Here is a 23,650-nt window from a genome sequence, read left to right as displayed (position 1 = left end):
AAAAATGAAGTTACTCCATGCTAATTAAGTCAGAAGCTTAAGAGTGTTTCGTAGAAATTATTTTTTTTCTCTCGTTAATTAACCATATACATAAGTAGTAATATTACTTATATAATAAATAACAGAATTAGTTATTTAATAAACTATGAACAAATCAAAAAGGACTTATTTATAAAAAACAAAAAGAAAAAGAACAATTCCTTTTACAAATATTTCAATGCTATGTTATATTGTAATCCAATAAGTAGCTAAATCGCTTGAAATTCAATTCTTATTGAATATTTCATTTATTATAAATTGTTTGGGATCAAATTATATACACATGCAAAATTTATTTTATATCCAAAACATGGTCTATTTTTATTTCTTGAATCATTCCCTTTTAATGTTTTTTTATTGTTAGTTTTCTTATATCATTATCATTATTATTTGTTAATACTGTTACTTGTACATAAATATATATATATATATACATATAGGCATATTTTACATACACACATATATTTATATATATGTATATAAACGCAAAGAGAAAGTATTGAATCATAGAATATATGTATGCATAGTCGCTTTGATAGTACACTACTGACATATAACCTCCAAATTGTAGAAGATAACGTCAAAGATTGCCGGCAACTAAGTTTCATAATATAATTTAATTTTATTAGAAATCAAAATGAGTGATTACAAGATTATTACGTCTGATTTTATTAATTTGAATATCACAAACTCAGGTACTCAAAATTCTTGCATTGAAAGAAGATTTCAAAAGGGTATTACAATCGATGAATTTAAGGTACATGTATTTTAATAAATGAAAAAGTTACTTCTTATTTCTTATTTTTATATTTGATATAAAAATATAATAATCCTTTATTTTTTTGTTCAATCTTAGGGAAAATTAGAATTACTCACTGGAGGAAATCCAATGACAATGACTATAGAAGTATACGATAAAAATGATAGTTTAATTTGTAAATTAGCCGATGGACAACGACTCTTAGGATCATATCCAATTGATGATGGCATGAGAATACATGTATAATATATTTGCAAAACAAACAAACAACACGTTACATTTATTTCAATTTTAATAATCAAATCATACAAGCGTTTTAATAAAATTGTAGGTCGTAGATAATTTTTCACGTACCGAAGATGATCTGAGTAAAGTTGAAAAGTTTGAAATATCTGAAGAGGAGTATGCTAAAAGATCAGGTAGAAATTTGTGTACCAATTAAAGAAAGCAAAATTAAATAATATGAATAAGTGGTCGATATTTTTTATACAGAACAATATTTTATACAAAAATTATAATTTGTATATTGTAGATACCGTAAAGGCATTTTTAGCAAAAAATAAGTTGGGAAAGTACAACGAAGAGGATATGAAAAGAAGAGAGGAAGAAAAATTACGAGAAGAAGAAGCGGAAAAAGCTGCAGCTGAATTATGCAAAGCAGGAGATAGATGCGAAGTAAGTGTACCAAATCAACCTAAACGAAGAGGTACTATCATGTACGTTGGTAAAACCGAATTTAAAGAAGGTTGGTGGGTTGGTGTAAAATATGATGAACCGCTTGGTAAAAATGATGGAACGTAAGTAACATCAGGATAATCTATATAAAAAAAGAATTTTAATATATTAAACAATATTTTATTTATAGTGTAAATGGAAAGAAATATTTTGAATGTTCACCTAAATATGGTGGATTTGTAAAACCTGCTCATATTAAAGTTGGTGATTTTCCAGAAGAAGACTTTGATATGGATGAAGAACTTTAATATATAAAATAAGTAATTGCGTCTCTCTCGTTATTTTCTCTTTCTTTCTAAATTAAATACAAAAGTTAAATTAAAAGTATCCATAAAGATAATTTTATCTTAAATTATTATAATTATTATTTAATATTTTCTTCGTTTTATTATGTCAGGTCTCCAGTTGACAGGATGAGATTCTTCAGTCTAAAAATAACATAAAATAATTAATATAAATATAAAGCCTTTTTTTGCATTTTTGTAATTGCACTGTATTATTATATTTGCAAAAAATATATACCGCAGTACTGTCTTCTTTGTAAACTTTTATTGTTTTGTCTGCCTCTGTTGTAATCATACGAGTACCGGATATGTCAAACGTAATACTGAATACGCCAGCTTCGCTATCCATTGAACCAGGTTGAACTGGTGCTTGTAATCGTTGAAAATTATATCTACAAATTAAAATAATATGTGTAATCAACTTGTAAATTAATAAACAAAGTAATATCTTTAATTATGCAATTAAGTACACATTGAAAAGAAAATTTACCCTGTTCTCCAGTCCCAAAGATGCATAGTACCGTTGTCTGCGCCAGAAACTAATACTCCATCTTCATTAACAGCTAAACAATGAACTATCGCATTGTGTCCTGACAGATTTTGAATAAATTTACCTTCTGGACATTTCCATTGTTTAATATTATCAGGTGATGCAGATGCAAACATATACCTACGAATACACGAATGTTCATACAGTTATAATTTTGTTACTAATTATAAAACATTTTGACAAAATAATACTAACAATGATGGATGGAATGTAACTGCTCTCACACTTTTTTTATGATTCGTTAAAGTAGCTCTCGATTTGCCTGCTGCTAAGTCCCATAAACGTATAGTACAATCATGACTCCCTGTGATTACCTAAAATTACAAATATAATTTTAATGCATTGTTTATAATAGCTATGATTTATTTATTTATTTATTTATTTATTAACTTACTTGAGGTTCTGCTGTTTGACAAATAACACTGGCAACAGTATTAGTATGACCAACTAGGGTATGAACATTAGCTTTAGTACGCATATCCCAAACTCTACCCGTGGAATCTCTACCCGCTGTCACTAATACATCTATGCTAGGATGCAAGGCCATAGAATAGACAGCTGACAGATGACCATGATAATGTCGAATGACCTACAAAATAATAAAAGATTTTATAAACAACAATTTCTACAAATAAATATTTATATAATATAAGAATATAATAGAACCTTATTATATTCCAAGTCCCAACATTTAACTTGCCGATCTTCACCGCAAGAGAATAAATATGGATGCCTTTGTGAGACCGCAAGTCCACGAACACTGCTTATGTGACCAGTTAAAGATACTTTTAATTTACCTGTTGCAAGATCCCATATCTAAAAAATATTTATCTTTAGAACATTATCATTTTTTTAAATAATATCAAAGAAAATAAAATAAAAATATTCTTTTACTTTTATTACTCTATCCGCAGATCCAGTAGCAAACCATTCGTTTCCAGGTTCAACAGCACAACATCGTACCCAGCCAAGATGACCACTAATTACTCTGTACAATTTCCATGGAGCGTGCCATTTTGGCTTTGCCATAGAAGGAGCTTTTTTTATAGGTACAGCAACCGCAGTATTAGTAGAATTATTTCCTAACGTGGATGCTGTAGTCGCTACAATATTGCTTGGTGTTGAATGGTATGCTATAACCGAGGAAGGAGCATTTCTACCAAAGGATTCATCTAAGAATAGAAATAAATAATATTGTTAAAACATTATTATTATAATAAAATATTAGATATAATTAAAAAATGCATACCTCCTGGTGGTGGTGGATCTGGATTGTCATTTTCATTTTGTACTTTTGTCATCATATTGTGTTTAACGCGTTCCATCACAGGACCATAACAATCCTTTGCTTTCACTGATTTTTTCATAGTTTGACTATAAATAAAGTACACACATAAGTCAACACAATATATATACAAACATTTAATTACATTAATTTTAATTGAAACTTACAGATTTGGATCTACAGGCGGTAAAGTACCTTGATTTAATAAAAACATATCGTGTGTTCTTTTTAATGACCGAAATACAAGTGTGTGCACAGAATGTCTTTGAACATCCTAAAATAAATAAATTAATTAATTAAATTAAAGTTAATAAATATGAATAAATAAATATATATATTTATATATATAATATATGATTATTTTATTTACCATGTTGTATGAATAGTAAATCACAGCAAAATGACAATCCTATTAGATGGGAGTCTTAATTTTAGGTTAAAAATTATAACCTCTCTCGTGAGGGATCATTCGTAAAGTGTTAAGGCGATATCCAGTGGTAATGGTTGAAAGCTTCGAGTGAACATTGCTATCCATTAAATAAATGCTGTTAAATTAGAAATTAAAATTTCTAATTGACCTAAAGTATTATTGATAAATCATTAAATAAAACATCTAATCGTAATGATTCGTTATATATATATAAGGAATTAACAAAAAAAAATTACAAAATAAGCAAATAGTGACGCCAGAATATCAGCTAATTTCACTCCACATCTGATACAATTTCTAGTATTTTCTTTTTCTAGGGGAAAATATAAAATTTGAGAACACTAATGAAATAAACAATTTGTTTAAATTGCAGAATAACAAGTTTAATGTATGATTTCGTGTTTATCGCATGGCTTTCATTATTCAGAGTTAGAGGAAATATTTTTTTTCTTATATAAGCATTTTAGCGACAAAGTACAAATACAGATATACTAAAGAGTGTATAATTTAAATTAAACATTATTTACTTATCTCCTATATCATAATATTTTAATTAAATATTTTAAATGCAACGAATAAAATTGCATAAATTTGTTATAACCCCCCATTTAAATTTATTATGCAGCATGTTCCTTTTGCTTTTTTTGTTTTTTAGTTTCAGCCTCATCGATTGGTGCAGGCTTAACAAAAGGAATTTCTTCTTCGTATTTGGAAGGCATATAATGAGCAAGAGCTTTTGGAACCTTGATACCAGTTTCTGTTTGATGTACTTCCAATATTGCACATATTACACGAGTAACTGCACACATTGTTGCGTTTAGCATATGAACATAATCGGTTGCTGTATTCATTTTCTTAGTTTGACCATATCTGAAAAATATGATTATATGAGTAAATTGCATTTTAAAATATTTAAAATATTAACTTTATTAAAATAAAAATAATATACCTAACTAAAAGTCTTCTAGCTTGATAATCTAAACAATTACTGCAGGATACGAGTTCACGAAATGCTCCAGAACCAGGAAACCATGCTTCTAAATCAAGTTTTTTAGAAGCTGCATGATTAAGAGCACCAGAAACAATATTCACAATGCGATAGGGTATTTCGAGTTCTTTATAAAATTCTTCCGCGTTACTTATCATTTCTTCCATCATTTCCCACGACTTATTATCGTAAGGTGAAGTTAAACAAAATTGTTCTACCTACGTATATAGATATGTAATTAATTTTTCTTATAAATATATATTTAATAATGCATAGAATATTAAAATTACTTTTTCAAATTGATGAACTCTAAAAATTCCTCTAGTATCGCGACCGTGCGATCCAACTTCTTGCCTAAAACAAGTAGAAATTCCAGCAAATTTAACAGGTAAAACATTTTCTGAAATCCATTCGTTTCTATGAAAGGCAGCAATGGGTTGTTCCGATGTAGCTATCAAGTACTTTTCTTCTGTATCTTTATCTTCATTGCGTTCGCTACTTTTACCAATGACCTGAAAAAAAATAAGTTTATTCGTTAATATACAGAACTATTAAACAATATATATATATATACAAATTATTAATTATATATATCTTATACAAATTATAGTATAAATATAAATAAAACCTTATATAATTCTTCATCAAACTGAGAAAGTTGAGCAACTTCTTGCATCGCGTCCTTGCGCATAAAAAATGGCGTATACAATGGTTTATAATCTTTGTCAAATAATTTTTTTAATGCTAGATCTATAAGCGCTTGTTGAAGAAAAACAGCAGGTCCAGTCAAAAAGTATCCTCTTCCACCGGAAACCGAAGTTCCACGTTCTCCATCCATTCCATCGATCATATGTATTAAATCTACATGAGAATATTTCTTTCTTTCCGTACAATCTCCATAAGTTCTTTCAATCTATAATTTTCAAAAAACATTGATTAAACATATGACACATAATTCAATTGTTAAAATCTAATGGTACATCTAACAACAACTGGTATACCTTATTTTCTTCTTCGTCATTACTGACCGGTACAGATTCATGTAAATGATTGCCTACTTCTCTAAGAGCATTATTTCTTTCCGACTCAGTTAAACTTAAATTCTCAACATTTTCTTGAATAGCAGTGTCAATCAAAGTACGAATACTTTTAATCTGTTTGACAGTCAACGGTTTGAGATTGTCAGATACAAGATTATCTAAATTGTTAGATATTTCATCAGGTACTACGTCACTGTCACCGATTGGCTCTTTCTTTTTCATTTTTTCACCTATTTCTTTGCTACATAAATTTTTAACTTTATTTAAATTGTCGGCACGGTGACGCAGCTGTCGCCAATATTTGTCCTTTTCAATAACCAAATCTACCAATGCTACATCCTTGAAACGTTTCTTTTGATTTTCACGTACTTTTTCAGGATCAAAACCTTTGTCCTTTCGAAATAGATCTAAATCTAACACCATTTTTCTATTTAAATGTTTTAACTTTTTTTTCTTTTTGATATAAATGCAACGTCTACTCCACGTGGTGTACAATACCGACTGTACCACTTGTTTTATGACGTGTTCTTAAACTCTATATTTTATGACTGCAAACCTCTTTCTTTGTATTCACCACTCCCACCAAATACCGCAATTCAAATACATAACATACAAAATATCGTGACTGCATAATTAATATAAATGAAAAATAACTGTTTTTTTTAATTAAACAATTGCATAGATTTTAGAGAATACAAAATATGGAGAACATAAAAGACATTAATTTTATTAATTTTTATTAATAAAATTAATAAATTTAATAATAATAAAATTAAAAAATATAATAAAATAAAATTTTTATTAACAAAATTAATATATAAATATACATTCAAATTTATAAACAGCATAATCTTAATTAATATATACTATTATAATAAAAAAATATACACATATAAATGCATATGAAATAAAAAATTATAAATATAAATCTCTTGTATAAATAAATTTCGTACCATAAAATGAAAAGGAAAAAATAAAAATTGTTAATCGGTAAAATTCAATAAATATCAAATAACATTATATGAAATAAATAATAAAATTGCATCATAAATATACGATCTAAAATAATCGTGTCGTTAAAGAAACCTAATTCATAGATTAATTTTTAAATATTTATACAGGATATTTTCCATAAATTTGGCCGCTTCTGGTACGTCGTACGATCCATTCTTGGGGTTTGAAAGTTTTATTTAAAACTCGCGGGCTTGTTTGCGTGCCTTGAGAATTCTTGAAATGTTCAGAGCGTACCTTTGTGATCGTAGAGCCCGGGAAATTTAAATCCTTCGATCGTTGTAATTGAAGAGGAATATTGGATTGAAGCATTTCTTGTGAAAAAAGTGTATCACCACAGGAATGCAAAGGATTTGTTATCCTGGAGTTTGCATATACCATCGGCAGATGATCTTTAGGTCTAAATTAGATCTATTATTCGAAAGATGTAATTTTTTAATTTTACAATTTTAAATCATTGTTCATTCAATTCGATTAAACTTACATAGAAACGTTCGTAACCGAAGGATAATGACTGGTATCGTTTTTGAACACTTTTCCAAAAATAATTAGGATAACAAATAGTAGAACACAGATACAAGGAAGAGCTATTAAATCCGGGGATATGTTTTTAGGGTTATTACTACGTGCTTTAGATTCCAAATCATCCATTTCATCCACATTTGATTTCCCAAGCCATGGGAGTTCACGAAGAATAATATCCTTTTAGATAAATGTATAAAAATAGAAAAAAAATGGGAATATAAGAACTATTTTTATATTATCGTACGAGTATTTTTCATTAACATTTTGTTAAGGTTAAATATTTATATATATATATATACGTACGCGTATGTAAATATAAATTTCTGGTAATATCAGTTGTAATAGATAATACACATCACTTACATTTCCCATTATAATGAATATGTTGTGATATCAAATTAATCAATTGGTTAATACGTACGTCACGATTATGTTCAATTTTCAAATGCAATTTCTTATTGTCAGATTTTCAATGTGAAACAATTAGCGACAGTCACGTGTCGATGGTAACAACGACTATAGGAAGTATTATTAATTATTTATACCAAGTAAGATAAGAAATAAAATAAAAATGTACTTTCATCACTTTATTGAAATGTTGTACAAAGTGAATTAAAAATCATGTTAGGCTCAAAGAGAACGCAATTACCATTTTTCAGTGGTTGCACCTCCCCAGCTTTGAACAGCAGCAGTTGGTGTAGTGGACCATTCTTCTGGAGCCTAAAATTGTACAAATAAAATATATAACATTCTTTTTCAGAAAATATGTACAATTACATGTGAATATTATCGTCTAAAGATTAAATATAATACCTGGGATGCCCAGTCACCGCCAGCTTGGAATGCTGGTGCAGCAGTAGCAGCTGGAATTGGTGTTGGAGCTGGTGCTGCAACTTCATCAGCCCAATTTTCAGTTGGAACGGCATCAGTATCAACTTCATTAGCCCAACCAGGTTCAGCTGCAGCTGCTGGCTCAACAGGAGCGACGAATTCTTTAGCTGGTGCAATTTCCTTGGCCGCTTGTTCTTCTTTTTCAGCCTAGAGAAAAATTGAAATTGAAACGTTACGATTTACGTTCTATTAAACGCGTGAACTTTAAAGTAAGTTAAATAAAATGATCAATATATATACAAACCTCTTCAGGATCTCTGTAAAAGAATAAATCAACAACAACATCCCATTTGGTTTCACGTGGGATTGAACCTCTTAGTCGTAGAACTTCTCTAGCAAGAAGCCACCACATGAGACCAACACTGTGGAAACTCTTAGTATTGCAAGGGATAGCAATGTCGACAAAACGTAGAGGCGAATCAGTATTGCAAAATGCAATAACAGGAATGTTTACGTAACTGGCCTCAGTAATAGGTTGGTGGTCAGTAGCCGGATCAGTTACGATGAGCAAACGTGGTTCACGGAAAGCAGCCTAAAATGAATATATATATTTATTCTAATATTTGTTAATATCTTTACTTGTTATTATGTTATCTTGTAATAAAATCAGAAAAGATTAAGCCAATTAAAACAACAAGTATTGATTCTGTAATAATTGTTATCATCATGTATAAATGTAAATGATTAATATTAAATAATTATAAGTAGATTTCACAAAGTTTAGTACCTGGATCTGATTGGTAAATGCACCAGGTGTAAAACGTCCAGCAATAGGAGTGGCACCAGTATGTGCAGCGAATTTCAAAACTGCTCTTTGTCCAGCAGGACGGCAGCTAATAACTGAAACTTCACTAGGATGTTCGATGGCAACCACAGCACGTGCAGCCAATAATAATTTCTCCCATGTATGACGAAGATTGATAACATTTACACCAGCACCTATTGATTAATATATTTTATTGATAATTTTCTTTTTTTCAATTTATTCAGTTACATTCTATAGATATGTTTACGCATATGAATGTATCTTACCATCGACTCTCTTCTTGTACACATACTGTTCCATCTGAAAATTAACATTTTCTGCACCTAAGTGAGTGCATGCAGCCAACATTTTGGTTACATCGTCCTCTTTGAGGGCCAACACTTCTAGACCTCCTGACATATTAACGTTGTGGTTTAATTATGATCAACCTGTAATATAAATTAAATTAAAATAGAATGCAGTTAATTATTATTAAATTATCATTAATATATTTTACAATAACAATAATTATTTCTAATAATATTCTAAAATCACAATAAGTTTAATTATACGAAATATACTTTATGCAGTTACATATATATTTCAATAAGTAGCCACGTGTATCAGCATAAAATGAATTAGTAATTTTTTATTAAAAGTACACGTTATTGTGAAAAATTAATTAAAGTGTATATATGAAAATATTTAAAGAATCTAATTATGCATAAATTTATTAATAATATAAAGAAAATGTAATAAAATAAAATAAAAAATTAGCTTTTAACTTACGTCGAACACGCCACGAGAGGTATATCGAATGAAGAGGAAGTCTCTCTATTAAGTTCGGTTAAGAAGCTAAGATAAAGATGGAAACTGTGACTACGCTAGTCATTTCATTGTAAAAGTTAAATTGAAAAGCAATCATTTTGAAAATAATATAAGTAGCAATATATATTGAATAATTATTTATATATTTTTTATTTGTAAAAAAATGTATTTAAAAATTGAAATATATTGGACAAATCATGAAGGAACTGGATTTGTTCAATTTTGGTTCAAAATGTTACTATAGTGAAATATTTATTAGATTTTGGTAAGACTGATAGCCACGTCTGATGAATGCCTTTAAACGCCATAAGGGTACGCCACGTTCATGTCAGTTATTGTCAGTAACGTATTTACCGGCTTGACTCTAAGAATTAGTAGAATAATCATAAATAATTCTCTTAGATCAAACTAATAACAAAAAGTATGTTCCGAAGTCATCTAAATAGTATAATATGGAGTACCACCGCATTGTTTTTGATTTTACATATTCGTTTTCTTAATGCCGCTGACCTCGTGGATCCGGATTTAAGTTTGAAGATAGTGGAGAAACATATCGATTTGCAATCACAATTGACGAAGATAACAACGAGAATAATATTAGAAAATGGAAGTAAAGATCGACAGATACGACAATTTTTATTTGCCATTGATCCTGGTCACAAAGGCACTCTCAGTTACATATCTGCTCAACGCGAATCTGGAAGAATAGAACTTAAAGTTAAAGAAACTAAAGTTGACAAGCATCCAGATAAAATATTTTACTCTATTGATCTCAAAGATGCCTTATCGCAGGGTCGTACAATGTCTGTAGAAGTAGAAACTATATTTACTCATGAATTGATTCCGCATCCCAAACAGATTACGCAGAAAGAAAAACAACTTGTCAAATACATTGGAAATGTTTATATCTATACTCCTTATACTGTTGGAAAATTAACTACAACTGTATCATTACCTAGTCGTAACGTTGAAAGTTATTCCAAGATTAAACCTGTATTCCAAAGTGATTCGACGATTACTTATGGACCATACGAAAAGTTGTCACCATTTTCTTATGAGGAATTAACAGTACATTTTGAAAATAATAATAAATTCCTCACGGTTACTAGAATCGAAAGATCTATTGAGATATCTCATTGGGGTAATATTGCTGTAGAAGAAAGCATCGATTTAGTGCACACTGGTGCTCAACTAAAGGGATCTTTCTCTCGCTATGAATATGCACGTGAAACTAAAACCGGACAAGCAAGCATTCAAAGTTTTGATACTATTCTGCCTGCTGCTGCTTCTGACATTTATTATAGAGACGAAATTGGAAATATTTCTACATCGCACACGCGTATTAAGAAGGATTCTGTAGAATTGAATTTGCGACCAAGATTTCCATTATTTGGAGGATGGAAAACACGTTACACAATTGGTTATAATGTACCCAGCTATGAGTATTTATTCCATTCTGGAGATGAATATGCATTGGAAATGAGATTATTGGACCATATTTTTGATGACATGGTTGTAGACGAATTAGTTGTCAAAATTGTTCTACCAGAAGGATCACGTAACATTAAATTAACTTTACCATATCCAGCTACACGACTGCCAGACGGCTTACATTATACTTACTTGGATACTACAGGTCGTCCTGTCATTTCTGTCACTAAAAAGAATTTAGTTGAAAACCATATTCAAAATTTCAAATTGAAATATACTTTCCCCCGTCTTTTGATGTTACAAGAACCGTTACTTGTAGCACTCGCATTGTATTTGTTATTTTTGTTGGTCATAACATATGTTCGATTGGATTTTTCTATTGATAAAGATGAAATATCAGAAAGTAAATTACGTATTGCTGGTCAATGTGAGAAAATCTTAGCTGCACAAGACCGTCGAGTAACCTCGTACAATGAATTAGATGACCAATTGAATTATGTAAAAACTAATAAAGATGCCAATGCATTTTTATCCGCTGTAAAGAGCATTAATCAAGAATACAAAAGTGCAACAAGCGCTGTCGCAGAAATAGCTCAACGTTTGAAGGGAGAGTCTGGAGATATGTATGAACGTGTTCAAGAACTTCAGAAATATGACAAACTGTTGAGAGAACTTTACAATCAACAACAATCGCTCTATGTAGATAAACTAGTACCAGGAAAAATTGGTCGTCAGCAATTCGTCGAAGCAGAATCAATTATAAATAGAAAAAAAGAAGAATGTGTAGAAAAAATCAATTCCATTGTTAAGTCACTTCAATAATACTACTTTCATAAATTACGTGTTTAACACATTCAGTGAGTTTCAGAACAAAAGACTTAGTAATAATGGTGCATTTGCAATACTGTAAGATTATTATCACATTTGTAAATTAATCTAATATCAATTCGAAATGATGAAGTAAAGAGACTTACTAAAAATGATTAATGCATGATTAATATGGCACTTTAATTGTATTATAAGATTTTTAATAAAGAAGAAAGTAAAAATGAAAGAGAAAAAGAAAAAAATAATAATCCATAATTTGGCCCTTTAATAAAAGGATTGATACGTTCATTTGTGTAAAAATGATTTCTTGTAGTAAAAAAAATAATTAATATAATTATAAGAAAAAATTATATAATTTAATATAATATTATTGTTGTAACTACTGTAGTAGTAGTTGTTTATACATTTATATAGAAATTTATTTCATTTTTCAAATAAAAATTAATATTACTTTAAATCTATGTTTTTGTTTTTTCCTTTTATTATTATTACTATTATTATTATTATTATTATTATTATTATTATTATTATTACTGTACTATACAGTGAAAAATGAATTGATAGGAAAAGTATCGTAAACGTTTCAATATCGATAGAGAAATTTCGAGTTCGTTATCATATTGCATTTTCTGGGTTGTCACCCCTGAAGTTTATCTCTTGTTAGATCTCGCAAATGAAGTGGTTGCTCTAAGAAAAAAATTGCACCAATGATAGCTAAGTACTATTTGTAACGTATGGGAAATGAAAACGTCAAAGCTTTGGAAACGGTACAATCGTCCATGTGTCAACTCATAGAGCCGGTTAACTAAAGGACACCTGCTAACCTCTCAGGGTGTGCCGTGCCTTTTTTCGATTGTCATTCAATATTCATATTTTATGCTTGCTGCCAGAATGACTAATTTACGAAAATTTATAGGTATCATATTTATTTATATATTTTTTGGAAATTATTTCATTTCATTATAATTATAATAATGGCTACATGTGTGTAAAAAAATATTTAAAGTTGATATTGCATCAATATAATTATTAAAGGAAAATATTGAAATAATTTAATATTTTGATAGATATTGGAGCAAATCTAACCGATCCCATGTATCAAGGAATTTACCATGGTTCACAGAAACATCAGCCGGATTTAGATAAAGTACTGCAGCGCAGTTGGGACAATAATCTTTCAAGAATTATTATCACTGCGGGTAATATAGAGGAGAGCAAAAAAGCTTTAGAGATAGCTAAAACGGATGGTGAGTTTTTTTTTTATTTTATTTCTTTTTGTTAATTAACTAAATGAGCATGTAAAAAAATCTTTGACGACAATGTGCCAAGGTATTAACTAAAATAATAAATAATGAAAATAATAAATGGAGCATTGTTACTGTCGCGTCTCTCTATCAGGAACAACATAAAGCTCTATCTGTAGTACATAATTCTCATGTGATTATGAGTTAATAGATTTTATATTATATAACATAACTTATATTTATTGTCATTAGATCTTTATACGATAATTGTGCGAGAAGGAAATGCTGAGAGAGAGATGCTATGGTTGCTGTGATTCTGTTCTGTATCTGTGACAAGAAAATGCATGCGAATGGCATTACACATTTAACTTATGCTATTATACAAATATTTCTGAGGTATTACATTTTTATCTTCATTTTATCAATCTAATTTGGCTCTATAAGCTGAATTATATTTCAATGTGTATTTCAGAAAGACTATTTTCTACGGTTGGTTGTCATCCAACTCGTTGTAACGAATTTGAAGAGCATGAAAATCCAGAGGATTATCTCAAATCATTGTCAGATTTAGCATTGGAAAATAAGGACAAAGTAATAGCCATTGGAGAGATGGGTTTAGATTACGATAGATTGCAATTTTGTCCCAAAGAGATTCAAAAAAAATATTTTGAAATGCAATTGTCCTTGTGTTCGATCTTAAAATTACCGATGTTTTTACATTGTCGTAACGCCAGCGAAGATTTTGTACGCATTCTGAGAAAGCACAAGGATAAAATAACTCCTGGTGTAGTTCATTCTTTCGACGGTAATCCGGAAGAAGCTAATTCTATTTTACAATTGGGATTGTACATCGGTATTAATGGATGGTAGGCAATTATTGTTCGTCTTTTACATTTATTATTATTTAAACTTGTATTTTTCAGTAATTCATGTTAACAGTTCTCTCAAAACAGAAGACAACCTATTCTCGATCACGTCTATTCCGTCAGACAGGCTTATGATCGAAACGGATTGTCCTTGGTGCGAAATTAGAGCAACTCATGCTTCCGCGAAGGATGTTATTACTCATTTTCCTTCTGTTAAAAAAGAGAAATGGCAACCCGATCGTATGGTCAAAGGAAGAAATGAACCCTGTACGATAGTGTAAGTAATTCCTACTATTAACACGTTTTACGAGATTAAAAAGAAAAGAGAAATATATTATTTATATATTCTTAATTGCAGTCAAATATTGGAGATACTTGCTCGTATCAGGGATGAAGAGGAAGAATATCTTTGCAACCAAATATACAAAAATACAATGAAAGTATTTTTTCCGAATGATTTATAAGGTGTGTCGCAATGAATGAGTAATAATTGCATATTTTTCAAGGAAGCACTGTTCATATGCATTTTATATGCGTGCCGTATTTATTACGAATTAATCAGGGATATGAAAAAAAACCGCGTTCTAAGCAAGACTAAAAGTTTACCAGAAGCATTTACTGACAAAAAACGAAACAAGAAATATATATATATATATATATATATATATATATATATATAAAAGAAAAGAAGAAAGGGCAAATCTCATTTTTACACGCATAGCTTTCGTGGTTATTTTCGGATGCCACGTTCCATTGATCTCTTCTTACACAAAACTACAATATAATAAATAAGCATATACGAGCTAATTTTTTGGTACATTTGGTGCAATTGTAAAATAAATCTGCAAGCCTAAATCTGTCAAAAAATCGGTTCACGTGTGCCTACTTATTTTTGTTAAAATTATTGCTATTGCCAACAACAAAAATCACCTTCCATCAATCAGAAGCACTGTCATTGATATTATCATAATTCTTATTCTTATTATTATTATTAATATTATTATTATTATTATTATTATTAGTATCATTATTAATTAATATTATCATAATTATTAATAATAATTGTTTATTGCTAAGTTTATTAATATATTATTTGGTATTCCTACGATTATTACCTGTATACACTTGTATTAAATAATGATTGCTAAATTTCATAGATTATTTGTCTGTTTTTATTATTACTACTATGAAAACATTTACAAATTGTAATTTTTTTTTTTATTAATCTGTTATTCTATGTAATGTTATTTTAACATTTAAAAAGTATAATTTTTAAATATCTTTGTGAGAATATCGGAAAAAATAATAAATTTTATTTAATATGTTATTTGATGAGTATACATTAAAAAAAAAGAAAAAATTTTTCAAATACATTAATGAATATATTACAGAAAATACTTAGATAAATGTTATTGAACAAAAATTTCCTTTTCATTAACACACGTGTTTCGTTTCTGATACTAGTAACAAGTTAAAAAGAAGATTCCATATTTACGTATGTAATCATCGTCGAGAAGTATTTAAAATGTTTCGGAAATGCATATTATAAATGCCAAGATTTGGATAGGAGACACATTTTTGGAATATCACAGGTACGATGGCCGCCATGACATGATCAATGAAACTATACAACCTTTCTTTCATTTCTTAACAAATAAATGCTGAGATAGGAGGCGATTCCATTTACAAACAATGAAATCAATTGGAAATTAAATAACTCAGTTATTTCATGAAACTTTTGAAAATGATTGTACTTTTTCGTATACCCAATCGTAAGTTTGAGTGGCGTATGTCTGCGTTACATCTATAGCATGATTAGCATAATTTTGAAGACTTTCTGGACTGAGTTTGCCGCTGAAACAAGATAATAAAAAAGTCAATACAAATAATAAAAATAAAAATAAATACAATTATAAAAAACTACAGTTGTATTATAATAACTTGATATTATATTAAAACTTACACAAAAACATTTGTTTGTAACCAATGACTTGCAAAATGGAAATGTTCTGTAAGTTTTTCTCCGGCTATTATTGAATAAGTTTTAACGAGTTGAAGCACTCGGATGCTTTGCTTTTCAATTTCTTCAATCATTCCTGGAAAATAATGCTCGATCTGCAGAAGAATAAACAATTCAAAGGTGCGTTTAATAAAAATAAAAGCTAACTTTAAAAATAATTTACATGTATACATACTGTTCCATGAACCACGGGTCCATTTTTTTCTATGCATAATGCTATGTTATTATACAATCGCGTAGAAAGATTTCTTGTTATCAGATACAAATCAACTCCTAATTTAATGTATGGTGTACAAAAGTCAACAGCAGCTTTGTAATATTCTGGTGAACTATCTTTTATAGTTTCACCTATTTTATTGGTATACACCTTAGTTGTCGACCATAATTTCGATGTTTGTGCAGTTACTCCACTATTTCTTAAAAATTTTCCTGTATCTGAAGCTAACACGAAAAAGACAATAAAAATATAAAAACAAACAAACACCAATACCATAAAATACTATAAAATAGGAAATAATTAACTGCTAGTAATTAGACAACAAAATTATAACACAACTTACCTTCAAAACTGCCATGTTTCTGATAATCATAAGTTAAAATAGCACCAATAAGTATTAACAAAAATAAACTTCCTTTTTTCCAAGGAAATTTTTTATCGTTGGAAGCAGTCATTTTCTTTAATATTGCCTAAAAAATAAACGTAAATAAAAATTTATGATAATTAGTATTAAAAGGAGGAAAATCAATATGTAATAACGTCAAGGTTTTTTTTAAATCTTATTAACGGAATTACTATTGGTACGAATAGGAAGAAGAGAGAGAGAGAGAGAGACAGAGAGAACAAAAACGAATTGTTATCTAATAATTTGCTCTTTCATTAATTACATATTGCAGATAGATGAAAATAAACGATAACAAATATCACATCGTTAGCTTACCTTCTAGAATTAAAAGTTAAAGAAATCTAGATTTAATTGTGTATTATTATATTCACGTAGGATAATAGAGAAGAGATCGTTACAGAACTGATACAAGCGTACATACGATGTCAATGTCGTTACTGATGATGACGAGGGGGTAACGTGCGATCGATAGTGCGCATACGAAAACAACCTAACCTCTAAGATTATTCATACGTATATTGGAAAAAAAATAATAACTATGATAAAAACAAATCATAAATACATATTAAAATATATTTAAATGATTACGATTAACATTTGTTTAGACCACCGATTGTTTCGTTAATAAACAACCAATGACAACGCGTCATACATATACATTTGTTGTTATATTATTGGACCACGCGTATTTCAAAATATCTTCCAATTGGCGCGCTACTTTTTAAAATTGTAATCAAAATTTTGAAAAGAGTACTTACAATTAGTAAAGTTAAGTTTTCTTAAGTGAAGTTAGAAGTTTGCTTAAATTTCTTTACTTTACGTCGGTTTAGATAGAAAACTAACTCGTTCTACTTTTTGGAACAGAATTTACGACCTAACTGGACTTACATGGTTTATAGTTTAGTTTTAGTAGTTATCTTTTCTACACAATAGACGGTACTATTGTATTCTATGTTATTTCTATATATTCACCATATCTTTGAGATATTTTTTAAATACTTTTTTTTACATTAATACCATAAATATAGATTTTTTGCTTACTACGTATTTCGTTACTTATTTATTGTCTTTTAGATTATAAAAGGATAATACTGAACTAAAGTTTAAATGTTAAAATATAAATTATGTGATCAGACATTAATAATAATATTCTTATTGCAAAATCTATATTTATATAGATAGTCATCATTTTTTTAATAGTCATAATTCTTTTTTATCCTTGTATGCTAGAGCATAATATTTGTAATAAATTTTCAAGCAAATCATAATTACAATATTCAACTTACGTCACGTATTTTGATACAAGAATTAGCAAGGCTTTCTTCTTTCCCTTTTTTCCACTTTTCGTTACTATTTTGGAAGAACAAAAGAGTTTCTTTGAAAGATTCCGTATTCAGATTTGATTTTAAGGAATCCCATTTGTTTTCTGTTAAAAAACAAAAGAAAATAAAAATGTTTGATCACTGAAATTTAATTCTATTTAATATAGAAATATATATTCTTACCGATATATGTTAAAAGAAGATTAGATTGATATAAATTCTTTAGATAAATAGATTTCCAAGTAGAAAGGCAACGGACATCTGTAATAATACAATCTGCAAGTGCTTTTACTAATTCATCTCTATAGCTTTGATTTATTTTCGGGTTGATTTTACCAATCAGTGTTTCAAAGAATTTTGAATCATTTATTTTAGTTTTATTTTTGAATAATATCAACTAAAAAAAAATAAATTCATATTGATAATAATAACTTTTAGCTATTATTTTGAATCCTTATGAATATATATATATTAATTTCTATGTAAAAAAGAAAAAAACACTTACTCTTAATTTTTCAATGCTAATATCTATATCCTTCCCAACAGTTACAGGAATGTTATATTTTCCAGAATAAGTATCTTCTATTATATTTAAATAAAGTTCTGGAGTAAGATCTTGTACGTTTTCATGGCCAAAGACAAGATCATTCAGAAGTTGTACAACATAGTTGGCATAACTTTTATATATCAATAATGATGACATCACTTCGTGCCATACCTTCAAACCAACGACTAAATCTTTTTCGCCGGCTTGCGACAGTGCCCAAAGTAAAGACAAACCTATGGCTTTTCTATTCTGATAAGAATTTATTACGCTTATTAGTTTAGGAATATTAGCTATGGTCATTTTTGGATTTAAACGTGCCAAAAGTTGCAAAAATATTTTATGACCAACGACGGGTGTTCCTTTGGCCATATCGGTAACCATGGCAGTTAAAGTAATTTCATAAAATAATTGAGCCGTTTGTTCACCCGCCATTTTAACAGCTCTTTCCATGGTAGATGATATCGATTTTGGTACGATACTTAATGGATAATCTTTAGGTTTTCCAGAAAATACAGCATCTTCTTTCTCAATCGGTATCTTAACGTTAAGATACGCAACGAGATTCTTTAACCATATTAACGGAGCTTCTGGATACTGGAGTTTACCGGTAGTTAAAATATCTGAGAAATCATCTGGATTAATCTGTAAATATAACAGAACCGATATATATTAAATTGTAACATAAAAATCCAGTTGAAAAATAAAAATTATACGTATATACCGCATTAAGCGCATCCCTTATCGTCTTTGGTGGTTTTTCCTTAGGTTCTTGTTTCTTTTTCTCAGTCTGTTGTTGCTGTTGTTTTTGTTGCCTTCTTCTTTCCTCATTTTCCTTTGTCTTAGTGTCCTTTTCCTTAACTAGTTTCTTATTTTCTTTATTGCTCTCCAAATTGTCATACAAAGTTTTCACTTGATTTAGCGGAACTAAGAAAAAGGAGATATACTATTAATAATCTTTCACGCTTTCACTTAATGAAAGTTATTCTTTAATTGGCATCTATAGTGCATGTTTGTTCTTATAACCAAATATATTTTCACAATTATGCAAATATTAATGGATATGAATAAAATAATATATCATTTTAATAAATTTAATTGAAAATCGAGAAAAATATTCATGAAATTTTATTGATAAAAAGAAGATAAAGATAAATTATAGATAAACATTGAGTTAGGTTAAACGAGAAGGACTTACGAAAATCTTCGACTTTTGGAGCATTTTCGATAAATTTCTTTTTTTCTGCTTTCGTCAATTTAGTTGCTTTTCCATTACTACGATCCTTTTTATTTTTTCCAACTACTTCCCAGCCACCAGATGACATCTTGCAAAGAACGTGGTAAACAATAAGGCAAATGACAACACTGTCTCGAAGGCACTGAAGTAGCGTTTGTTGGCAGTTTGTTGCCGACTGAACATTTTACGTGGACGCGCATGCGCATTTTCCTATTTGCCACGCGCTGTACTTTTACTCTGTTATCGATGAAAAAAAGAAAAAGACGAAAAAAAAAAACATGTCCCATTTCCTATACACATCGTAAGGAATTGTAGTAGACATTCCCAATTATTGGAAAAATTAAAACGACGAAAAAAATATTTACGAGAAAAGTAATAAAATTATTCTTTTTTTCTTCATATAAAATTTGAATAATAAAATATTCATGAAAATAATATCGAAAATTTTCTTCAATTTTGATATAATCCCAACGATCCAAATATATATATATATATAAGGTTATCGATTAGTAATATTTATATAATATATTGTCATGTTTTTCCTTTTTTTTTTTCACTTCGTTTCAGAAATTTATATATAGAAACAGTTAACGTTTATATTAATAAACGATGACGCGAATCTTTTAGGTACGTCATTGTTTTCTACCTTTCTCTTTTATATCACTTAAGAAAACCTCTTCAGTAATATTACAATAAGTTTAACGTATTTATTCTGAAATGATTTATAAAATATTTTACGGAATGCAATCGGAAAGTAAAATTAAATATTTCGAAAGCTGATTTTTCGTTGTGGGTAAATTTAAAAATGGCGTTGTTAAAAAGAAAATCAAAAGTAATCAAAATATATCACATTTTTCTCAAATTTCATTTCGATAAATTTTTTTTTTTAATTAAATGTAATTTATAAATTTGACATATGTTTATATAAATGATTCTTTTTCATAGTATTGCTCTAAAAATTGATAGAACTTGTTATGGAGAAAATCGCATTATAATGATCGCAGTTGAAAAAAAAGAAGAAGAATGTAAAAATAAAAAAATATTTTCATGAACAGAGATATATTGATAGGCCGGTATGGGGGGCGTTAGAAGTTTCATATTTCATGGGGCGTTTTGTTAATTATTTCGCTGCTAATGGCAATCCAACTTAGTCGACTTGGAGCTGTTGGCTCATTTTAACCAAAATGAGGATACCGTGGTTGTTCGGTTTCTTTATCATTTCTTTGCTGGAATGGATTAGTACGTGAATGACAAAATTCTAGCACCACATTTATAATAAATTTATACAGAGTGATTAATCCATTATCTTCTTTATAATTTACAAAATTATACCTAATGTGATTTAGGGAAAAATTAAAAAAAAAAAAAAAGAAAGGATACTAATAAAAATGTCGGAATTGATGAGTTTAGTAAAAAGAAAAACAAAGATGTGCAGAATTTCATCGTTTTCTTCGTCTTCCCCTTTGAGGGTTTTTATTTAATTATTATTATTATTATTAATAGATATATTTTATTGTAAAATTTGTAGATGCTATCAAGTTACCGTCAATTATTACGCCTGGATGCAAGCCTATCGAGAATACGTCGATGATGATGAAATTAAAGAGACATCTTTTTTGTGAATATGATTCAACCGTTCGACCTACAATCAATCAGCAAGAGGTCACTAATGTTACAATGAAACTCGTACCGAGGTTTTTAGACTTTGTAAGATTTTGTTTAATGCAAATTCTAACATCAAATTAATTATTTTAATATAATTATATCGTAACTTTTTCTTTTGATTTATGTTTTATTTTTTTAATTAGAATGATTGGGATAGTGCGATGACTCTTCACAGTTGGATGACTCTTGTGAGTAAGATATCATAATCAATTCCTTTTTTATTATCCTTTGCAATTATTTTTATCTTGATTTTACTTTGATTTTTATTAACAGAACTGGAAGGATGAACATCTCACCTGGAATCCTAGCAATTTCGATGGTATTACTTCTCTTCATATAACTAGCGACGAAATATGGGTACCAGATTTATCAGTTTATAATTCGTAAGTAAACAAAATAGTTGAAAATTTGTTCTTTTTTCTTAAATTTATTTTTATTATAGTCAAATGATTAACGTTGCAGGGGTGATATGTCATTAGAACAAAATGGCATTCCCTCGACCAAATGTTTGCTCATTAATACAGGCTCGGTTATGTGTGTACCGGCATTGTCATACGTGACCAAATGTATCACGGATTTTACTTTTTGGCCTTACGATAAGCACGTATGTCGTATTAGGTTTGGTTCGTGGTCGCACACTGGAGAAGAAATTAATTTTCATTTCGACAAAAAAGGAGTACGTTTGTTTTTTTTTTCCGAAAAATTTGAAATCTTGAACACATTAATTTTTTTTTCTCATAAAAGACAATTATTAAAATAATTATTAATTATAGTACGAGATGAAGGGTTATGAGAATAATACGGAATGGAGTTTGAAAATCTCAAGTGCTACGAAGACAGTAAAAAAATTCGATTGTTGTCCAAATGATACCTTCCCTGTACTTATTTATACCTTTTTAGTAGAAAGACAATCAGGATTGGTACATGTCACTGTTGTTACACCTGCCATAAGTTAGTTGATCTTGATAATATTATAATCTAAATCACGTTTAAAATATTCTTTTGATCGTTTATAATTTTTCTTTTCAAAAGCTTTGGTAGTGTTAACATTGACGGTTTTATGGTTGGACTCAAGGTCGACCGAAAGAATAGCAATGGCGGCTATAAATTTCATTTGTCATTTTCTTTGCCTATTTGATTTGCACTGGCAAGTACCCCATAACGGTGAAAATGTACCACACATTTGTAAGTATTTTGACAAATTAGCAGTTCGTTTGCGCAATATTCAAAGATTTAATTAAAAAATTTTAACAATTGCAGTATTGTTTTATCGCGATTCTCTTGCGTTAGCTGCATTCGCATTGATATTGACAACCTTGCTAAGAAAATTACAAAATATGAACATGGAAACACCAAGTTGGGTCTCGTCAACAATCACTTTCGTTTTGAATAACAGAGCTGGACGTTTTTTGATTCTAACTGACGATGAATCGAGAACCTCGACCACTGGTATATTGGCCAATGAAACGGAGGAAAATTCAGATTTAACGAAAGTAAGTGACGGGAAGAAGGAATCATCTTGGAGACAATTTGCTGCAATCGTCGAATGGTTGTCTTTCATAGCTGTTGTTTTGACCTACTTGATTAGTTTTATTATTCTTGTACCTTCCAATCAGAGTTAAAATTATTTATAAATAATGTACTTTTTAATTTCTTCTTTTTACGACAACCAAAAAAGGAAAAAGAAAATTTGTACATAAAATTTATTCACACACACACACACACACAGATACATTGAATTATATTATTATATTTAAAA

General features: G+C 29.0%; 8 protein-coding genes and 1 pseudogene across 9 annotated transcripts; 4 read left to right on the top strand and 5 right to left on the bottom strand.

The window, feature by feature from the left end:
- Positions 1 to 540: 540 nt before the first annotated feature.
- LOC122514733 (tubulin-folding cofactor B) lies at positions 541 to 2,284 on the top strand. Its single transcript, XM_043631736.1, has 6 exons — positions 541 to 796; positions 896 to 1,039; positions 1,131 to 1,218; positions 1,332 to 1,596; positions 1,665 to 1,794; positions 1,932 to 2,284. Exons 1-5 carry the CDS (start codon positions 677 to 679, stop codon positions 1,780 to 1,782), a joined length of 735 nt encoding a protein of 244 aa, XP_043487671.1. The 5' UTR covers positions 541 to 676; the 3' UTR covers positions 1,783 to 1,794; positions 1,932 to 2,284.
- Positions 1,851 to 4,301, bottom strand: LOC122514732 (pleiotropic regulator 1). Of its 2 annotated transcripts, XM_043631735.1 has the most exons (10): positions 4,024 to 4,300; positions 3,821 to 3,927; positions 3,618 to 3,742; positions 3,263 to 3,540; positions 3,035 to 3,184; positions 2,763 to 2,957; positions 2,564 to 2,682; positions 2,309 to 2,488; positions 2,057 to 2,210; positions 1,851 to 1,962 (listed from the first exon to the last, which is right to left on the bottom strand). In XM_043631735.1, exons 1-10 carry the CDS (start codon positions 4,024 to 4,026, stop codon positions 1,903 to 1,905), a joined length of 1,371 nt encoding a protein of 456 aa, XP_043487670.1. In that variant the 5' UTR covers positions 4,027 to 4,300; the 3' UTR covers positions 1,851 to 1,902. The 2 variants fall into 2 exon arrangements, with proteins under 2 accessions (XP_043487670.1, XP_043487669.1); XM_043631734.1 differs by having other exon boundaries at positions 1,914 to 2,210; positions 4,024 to 4,301.
- Positions 4,302 to 4,663: 362 nt separating this feature from the next.
- On the bottom strand, positions 4,664 to 6,733 carry LOC122514731 (serine--tRNA ligase, cytoplasmic). Its single transcript, XM_043631733.1, has 5 exons — positions 6,073 to 6,733; positions 5,700 to 5,984; positions 5,362 to 5,583; positions 5,033 to 5,289; positions 4,664 to 4,953 (listed from the first exon to the last, which is right to left on the bottom strand). The coding sequence occupies exons 1-5, from the start codon at positions 6,532 to 6,534 to the stop codon at positions 4,701 to 4,703; spliced, it is 1,479 nt and encodes a 492-aa protein (XP_043487668.1). The 5' UTR covers positions 6,535 to 6,733; the 3' UTR covers positions 4,664 to 4,700.
- A 491-nt stretch (positions 6,734 to 7,224) lies between these two features.
- Positions 7,225 to 8,148, bottom strand: LOC122514730 (annotated as a pseudogene).
- Positions 8,149 to 8,219: 71 nt separating this feature from the next.
- On the bottom strand, positions 8,220 to 10,151 carry LOC122514729 (40S ribosomal protein SA). The gene is made up of 6 exons (XM_043631731.1): positions 10,073 to 10,151; positions 9,571 to 9,732; positions 9,266 to 9,477; positions 8,783 to 9,070; positions 8,461 to 8,685; positions 8,220 to 8,367 (listed from the first exon to the last, which is right to left on the bottom strand). Exons 2-6 carry the CDS (start codon positions 9,701 to 9,703, stop codon positions 8,293 to 8,295), a joined length of 933 nt encoding a protein of 310 aa, XP_043487666.1. The 5' UTR covers positions 9,704 to 9,732; positions 10,073 to 10,151; the 3' UTR covers positions 8,220 to 8,292.
- A 240-nt stretch (positions 10,152 to 10,391) lies between these two features.
- Positions 10,392 to 12,658, top strand: LOC122514728 (dolichyl-diphosphooligosaccharide--protein glycosyltransferase subunit 1). The gene has a single exon (XM_043631730.1). The coding sequence runs from the start codon at positions 10,535 to 10,537 to the stop codon at positions 12,362 to 12,364; it is 1,830 nt and encodes a 609-aa protein (XP_043487665.1). The 5' UTR covers positions 10,392 to 10,534; the 3' UTR covers positions 12,365 to 12,658.
- A 320-nt stretch (positions 12,659 to 12,978) lies between these two features.
- Positions 12,979 to 15,641, top strand: LOC122514727 (putative deoxyribonuclease TATDN1). Its single transcript, XM_043631729.1, has 5 exons — positions 12,979 to 13,286; positions 13,438 to 13,617; positions 14,087 to 14,480; positions 14,554 to 14,757; positions 14,839 to 15,641. The coding sequence occupies exons 1-5, from the start codon at positions 13,247 to 13,249 to the stop codon at positions 14,942 to 14,944; spliced, it is 924 nt and encodes a 307-aa protein (XP_043487664.1). The 5' UTR covers positions 12,979 to 13,246; the 3' UTR covers positions 14,945 to 15,641.
- Positions 15,642 to 15,840: 199 nt separating this feature from the next.
- On the bottom strand, positions 15,841 to 20,423 carry LOC122514725 (transmembrane protein 214-A). The gene is made up of 9 exons (XM_043631727.1): positions 20,188 to 20,423; positions 19,714 to 19,916; positions 18,951 to 19,634; positions 18,629 to 18,842; positions 18,410 to 18,549; positions 17,061 to 17,187; positions 16,676 to 16,941; positions 16,444 to 16,595; positions 15,841 to 16,334 (listed from the first exon to the last, which is right to left on the bottom strand). The coding sequence occupies exons 1-9, from the start codon at positions 20,312 to 20,314 to the stop codon at positions 16,208 to 16,210; spliced, it is 2,040 nt and encodes a 679-aa protein (XP_043487662.1). The 5' UTR covers positions 20,315 to 20,423; the 3' UTR covers positions 15,841 to 16,207.
- An 871-nt stretch (positions 20,424 to 21,294) lies between these two features.
- On the top strand, positions 21,295 to 23,515 carry LOC122514726 (neuronal acetylcholine receptor subunit alpha-2-like). Its single transcript, XM_043631728.1, has 8 exons — positions 21,295 to 21,465; positions 21,755 to 21,933; positions 22,035 to 22,079; positions 22,165 to 22,274; positions 22,354 to 22,567; positions 22,665 to 22,842; positions 22,924 to 23,076; positions 23,152 to 23,515. The coding sequence occupies exons 1-8, from the start codon at positions 21,411 to 21,413 to the stop codon at positions 23,511 to 23,513; spliced, it is 1,296 nt and encodes a 431-aa protein (XP_043487663.1). The 5' UTR covers positions 21,295 to 21,410; the 3' UTR covers positions 23,514 to 23,515.
- Positions 23,516 to 23,650: the final 135 nt, after the last annotated feature.

The sequence above is a fragment of the Polistes fuscatus genome, unplaced genomic scaffold, assembly GCF_010416935.1.
Source record: "Polistes fuscatus isolate 324 unplaced genomic scaffold, CU_Pfus_HIC Scaffold15, whole genome shotgun sequence".
NCBI lineage: Eukaryota > Metazoa > Arthropoda > Insecta > Hymenoptera > Vespidae > Polistes > Polistes fuscatus.
The sequence above is the reverse complement of the archived record's forward strand: the minus strand, read 5'-3'. Positions and strand labels throughout refer to the sequence as shown.

Excerpts from the sequence above, each read along its gene's own strand:
- LOC122514725 (XM_043631727.1), bottom strand. The coding sequence starts at position 20,314 with ATGTCATCTGGTGGCTGGGAAGTAGTTGGAAAAAATAAAAAGGATCGT. Across the intron at positions 18,843-18,950 it reads TTAGCATTGAAAAATTAAGA|TTGATATTATTCAAAAATAA; the intron begins GTAAGTGTTTTT and ends ATTTTTTTTTAG. Across the intron at positions 16,596-16,675 it reads GACCCGTGGTTCATGGAACA|ATCGAGCATTATTTTCCAGG; the intron begins GTATGTATACAT and ends ATTCTTCTGCAG.
- LOC122514728 (XM_043631730.1), top strand. The coding sequence starts at position 10,535 with ATGTTCCGAAGTCATCTAAATAGTATAATATGGAGTACCACCGCATTG.
- LOC122514727 (XM_043631729.1), top strand. The coding sequence starts at position 13,247 with ATGCTTGCTGCCAGAATGACTAATTTACGAAAATTTATAG. Across the intron at positions 13,287-13,437 it reads TAATTTACGAAAATTTATAG|ATATTGGAGCAAATCTAACC; the intron begins GTATCATATTTA and ends ATATTTTGATAG. Across the intron at positions 13,618-14,086 it reads AGAGATAGCTAAAACGGATG|AAAGACTATTTTCTACGGTT; the intron begins GTGAGTTTTTTT and ends TGTGTATTTCAG.
- LOC122514726 (XM_043631728.1), top strand. The coding sequence starts at position 21,411 with ATGAGGATACCGTGGTTGTTCGGTTTCTTTATCATTTCTTTGCTGGAA. Across the intron at positions 21,934-22,034 it reads TACCGAGGTTTTTAGACTTT|AATGATTGGGATAGTGCGAT; the intron begins GTAAGATTTTGT and ends TTTTTTAATTAG. Across the intron at positions 22,843-22,923 it reads TGTTGTTACACCTGCCATAA|CTTTGGTAGTGTTAACATTG; the intron begins GTTAGTTGATCT and ends TCTTTTCAAAAG.
- LOC122514731 (XM_043631733.1), bottom strand. The coding sequence starts at position 6,534 with ATGGTGTTAGATTTAGATCTATTTCGAAAGGACAAAGGTTTTGATCCT. Across the intron at positions 5,985-6,072 it reads ATGACGAAGAAGAAAATAAG|ATTGAAAGAACTTATGGAGA; the intron begins GTATACCAGTTG and ends TGAAAATTATAG. Across the intron at positions 5,584-5,699 it reads TTGATGAAGAATTATATAAG|GTCATTGGTAAAAGTAGCGA; the intron begins GTTTTATTTATA and ends ATTTTTTTTCAG.
- LOC122514733 (XM_043631736.1), top strand. The coding sequence starts at position 677 with ATGAGTGATTACAAGATTATTACGTCTGATTTTATTAATTTGAATATC. Across the intron at positions 797-895 it reads TTACAATCGATGAATTTAAG|GGAAAATTAGAATTACTCAC; the intron begins GTACATGTATTT and ends GTTCAATCTTAG. Across the intron at positions 1,040-1,130 it reads ATGATGGCATGAGAATACAT|GTCGTAGATAATTTTTCACG; the intron begins GTATAATATATT and ends ATAAAATTGTAG.
- LOC122514729 (XM_043631731.1), bottom strand. The coding sequence starts at position 9,703 with ATGTCAGGAGGTCTAGAAGTGTTGGCCCTCAAAGAGGACGATGTAACC. Across the intron at positions 9,071-9,265 it reads CATTTACCAATCAGATCCAG|GCTGCTTTCCGTGAACCACG; the intron begins GTACTAAACTTT and ends TATTCATTTTAG. Across the intron at positions 8,686-8,782 it reads TTTACAGAGATCCTGAAGAG|GCTGAAAAAGAAGAACAAGC; the intron begins GTTTGTATATAT and ends ATTTTTCTCTAG.
- LOC122514732 (XM_043631734.1), bottom strand. Across the intron at positions 2,489-2,563 it reads GTTACATTCCATCCATCATT|GTATATGTTTGCATCTGCAT; the intron begins GTTAGTATTATT and ends GTGTATTCGTAG. Across the intron at positions 2,211-2,308 it reads CTTTGGGACTGGAGAACAGG|ATATAATTTTCAACGATTAC; the intron begins GTAAATTTTCTT and ends TTTAATTTGTAG.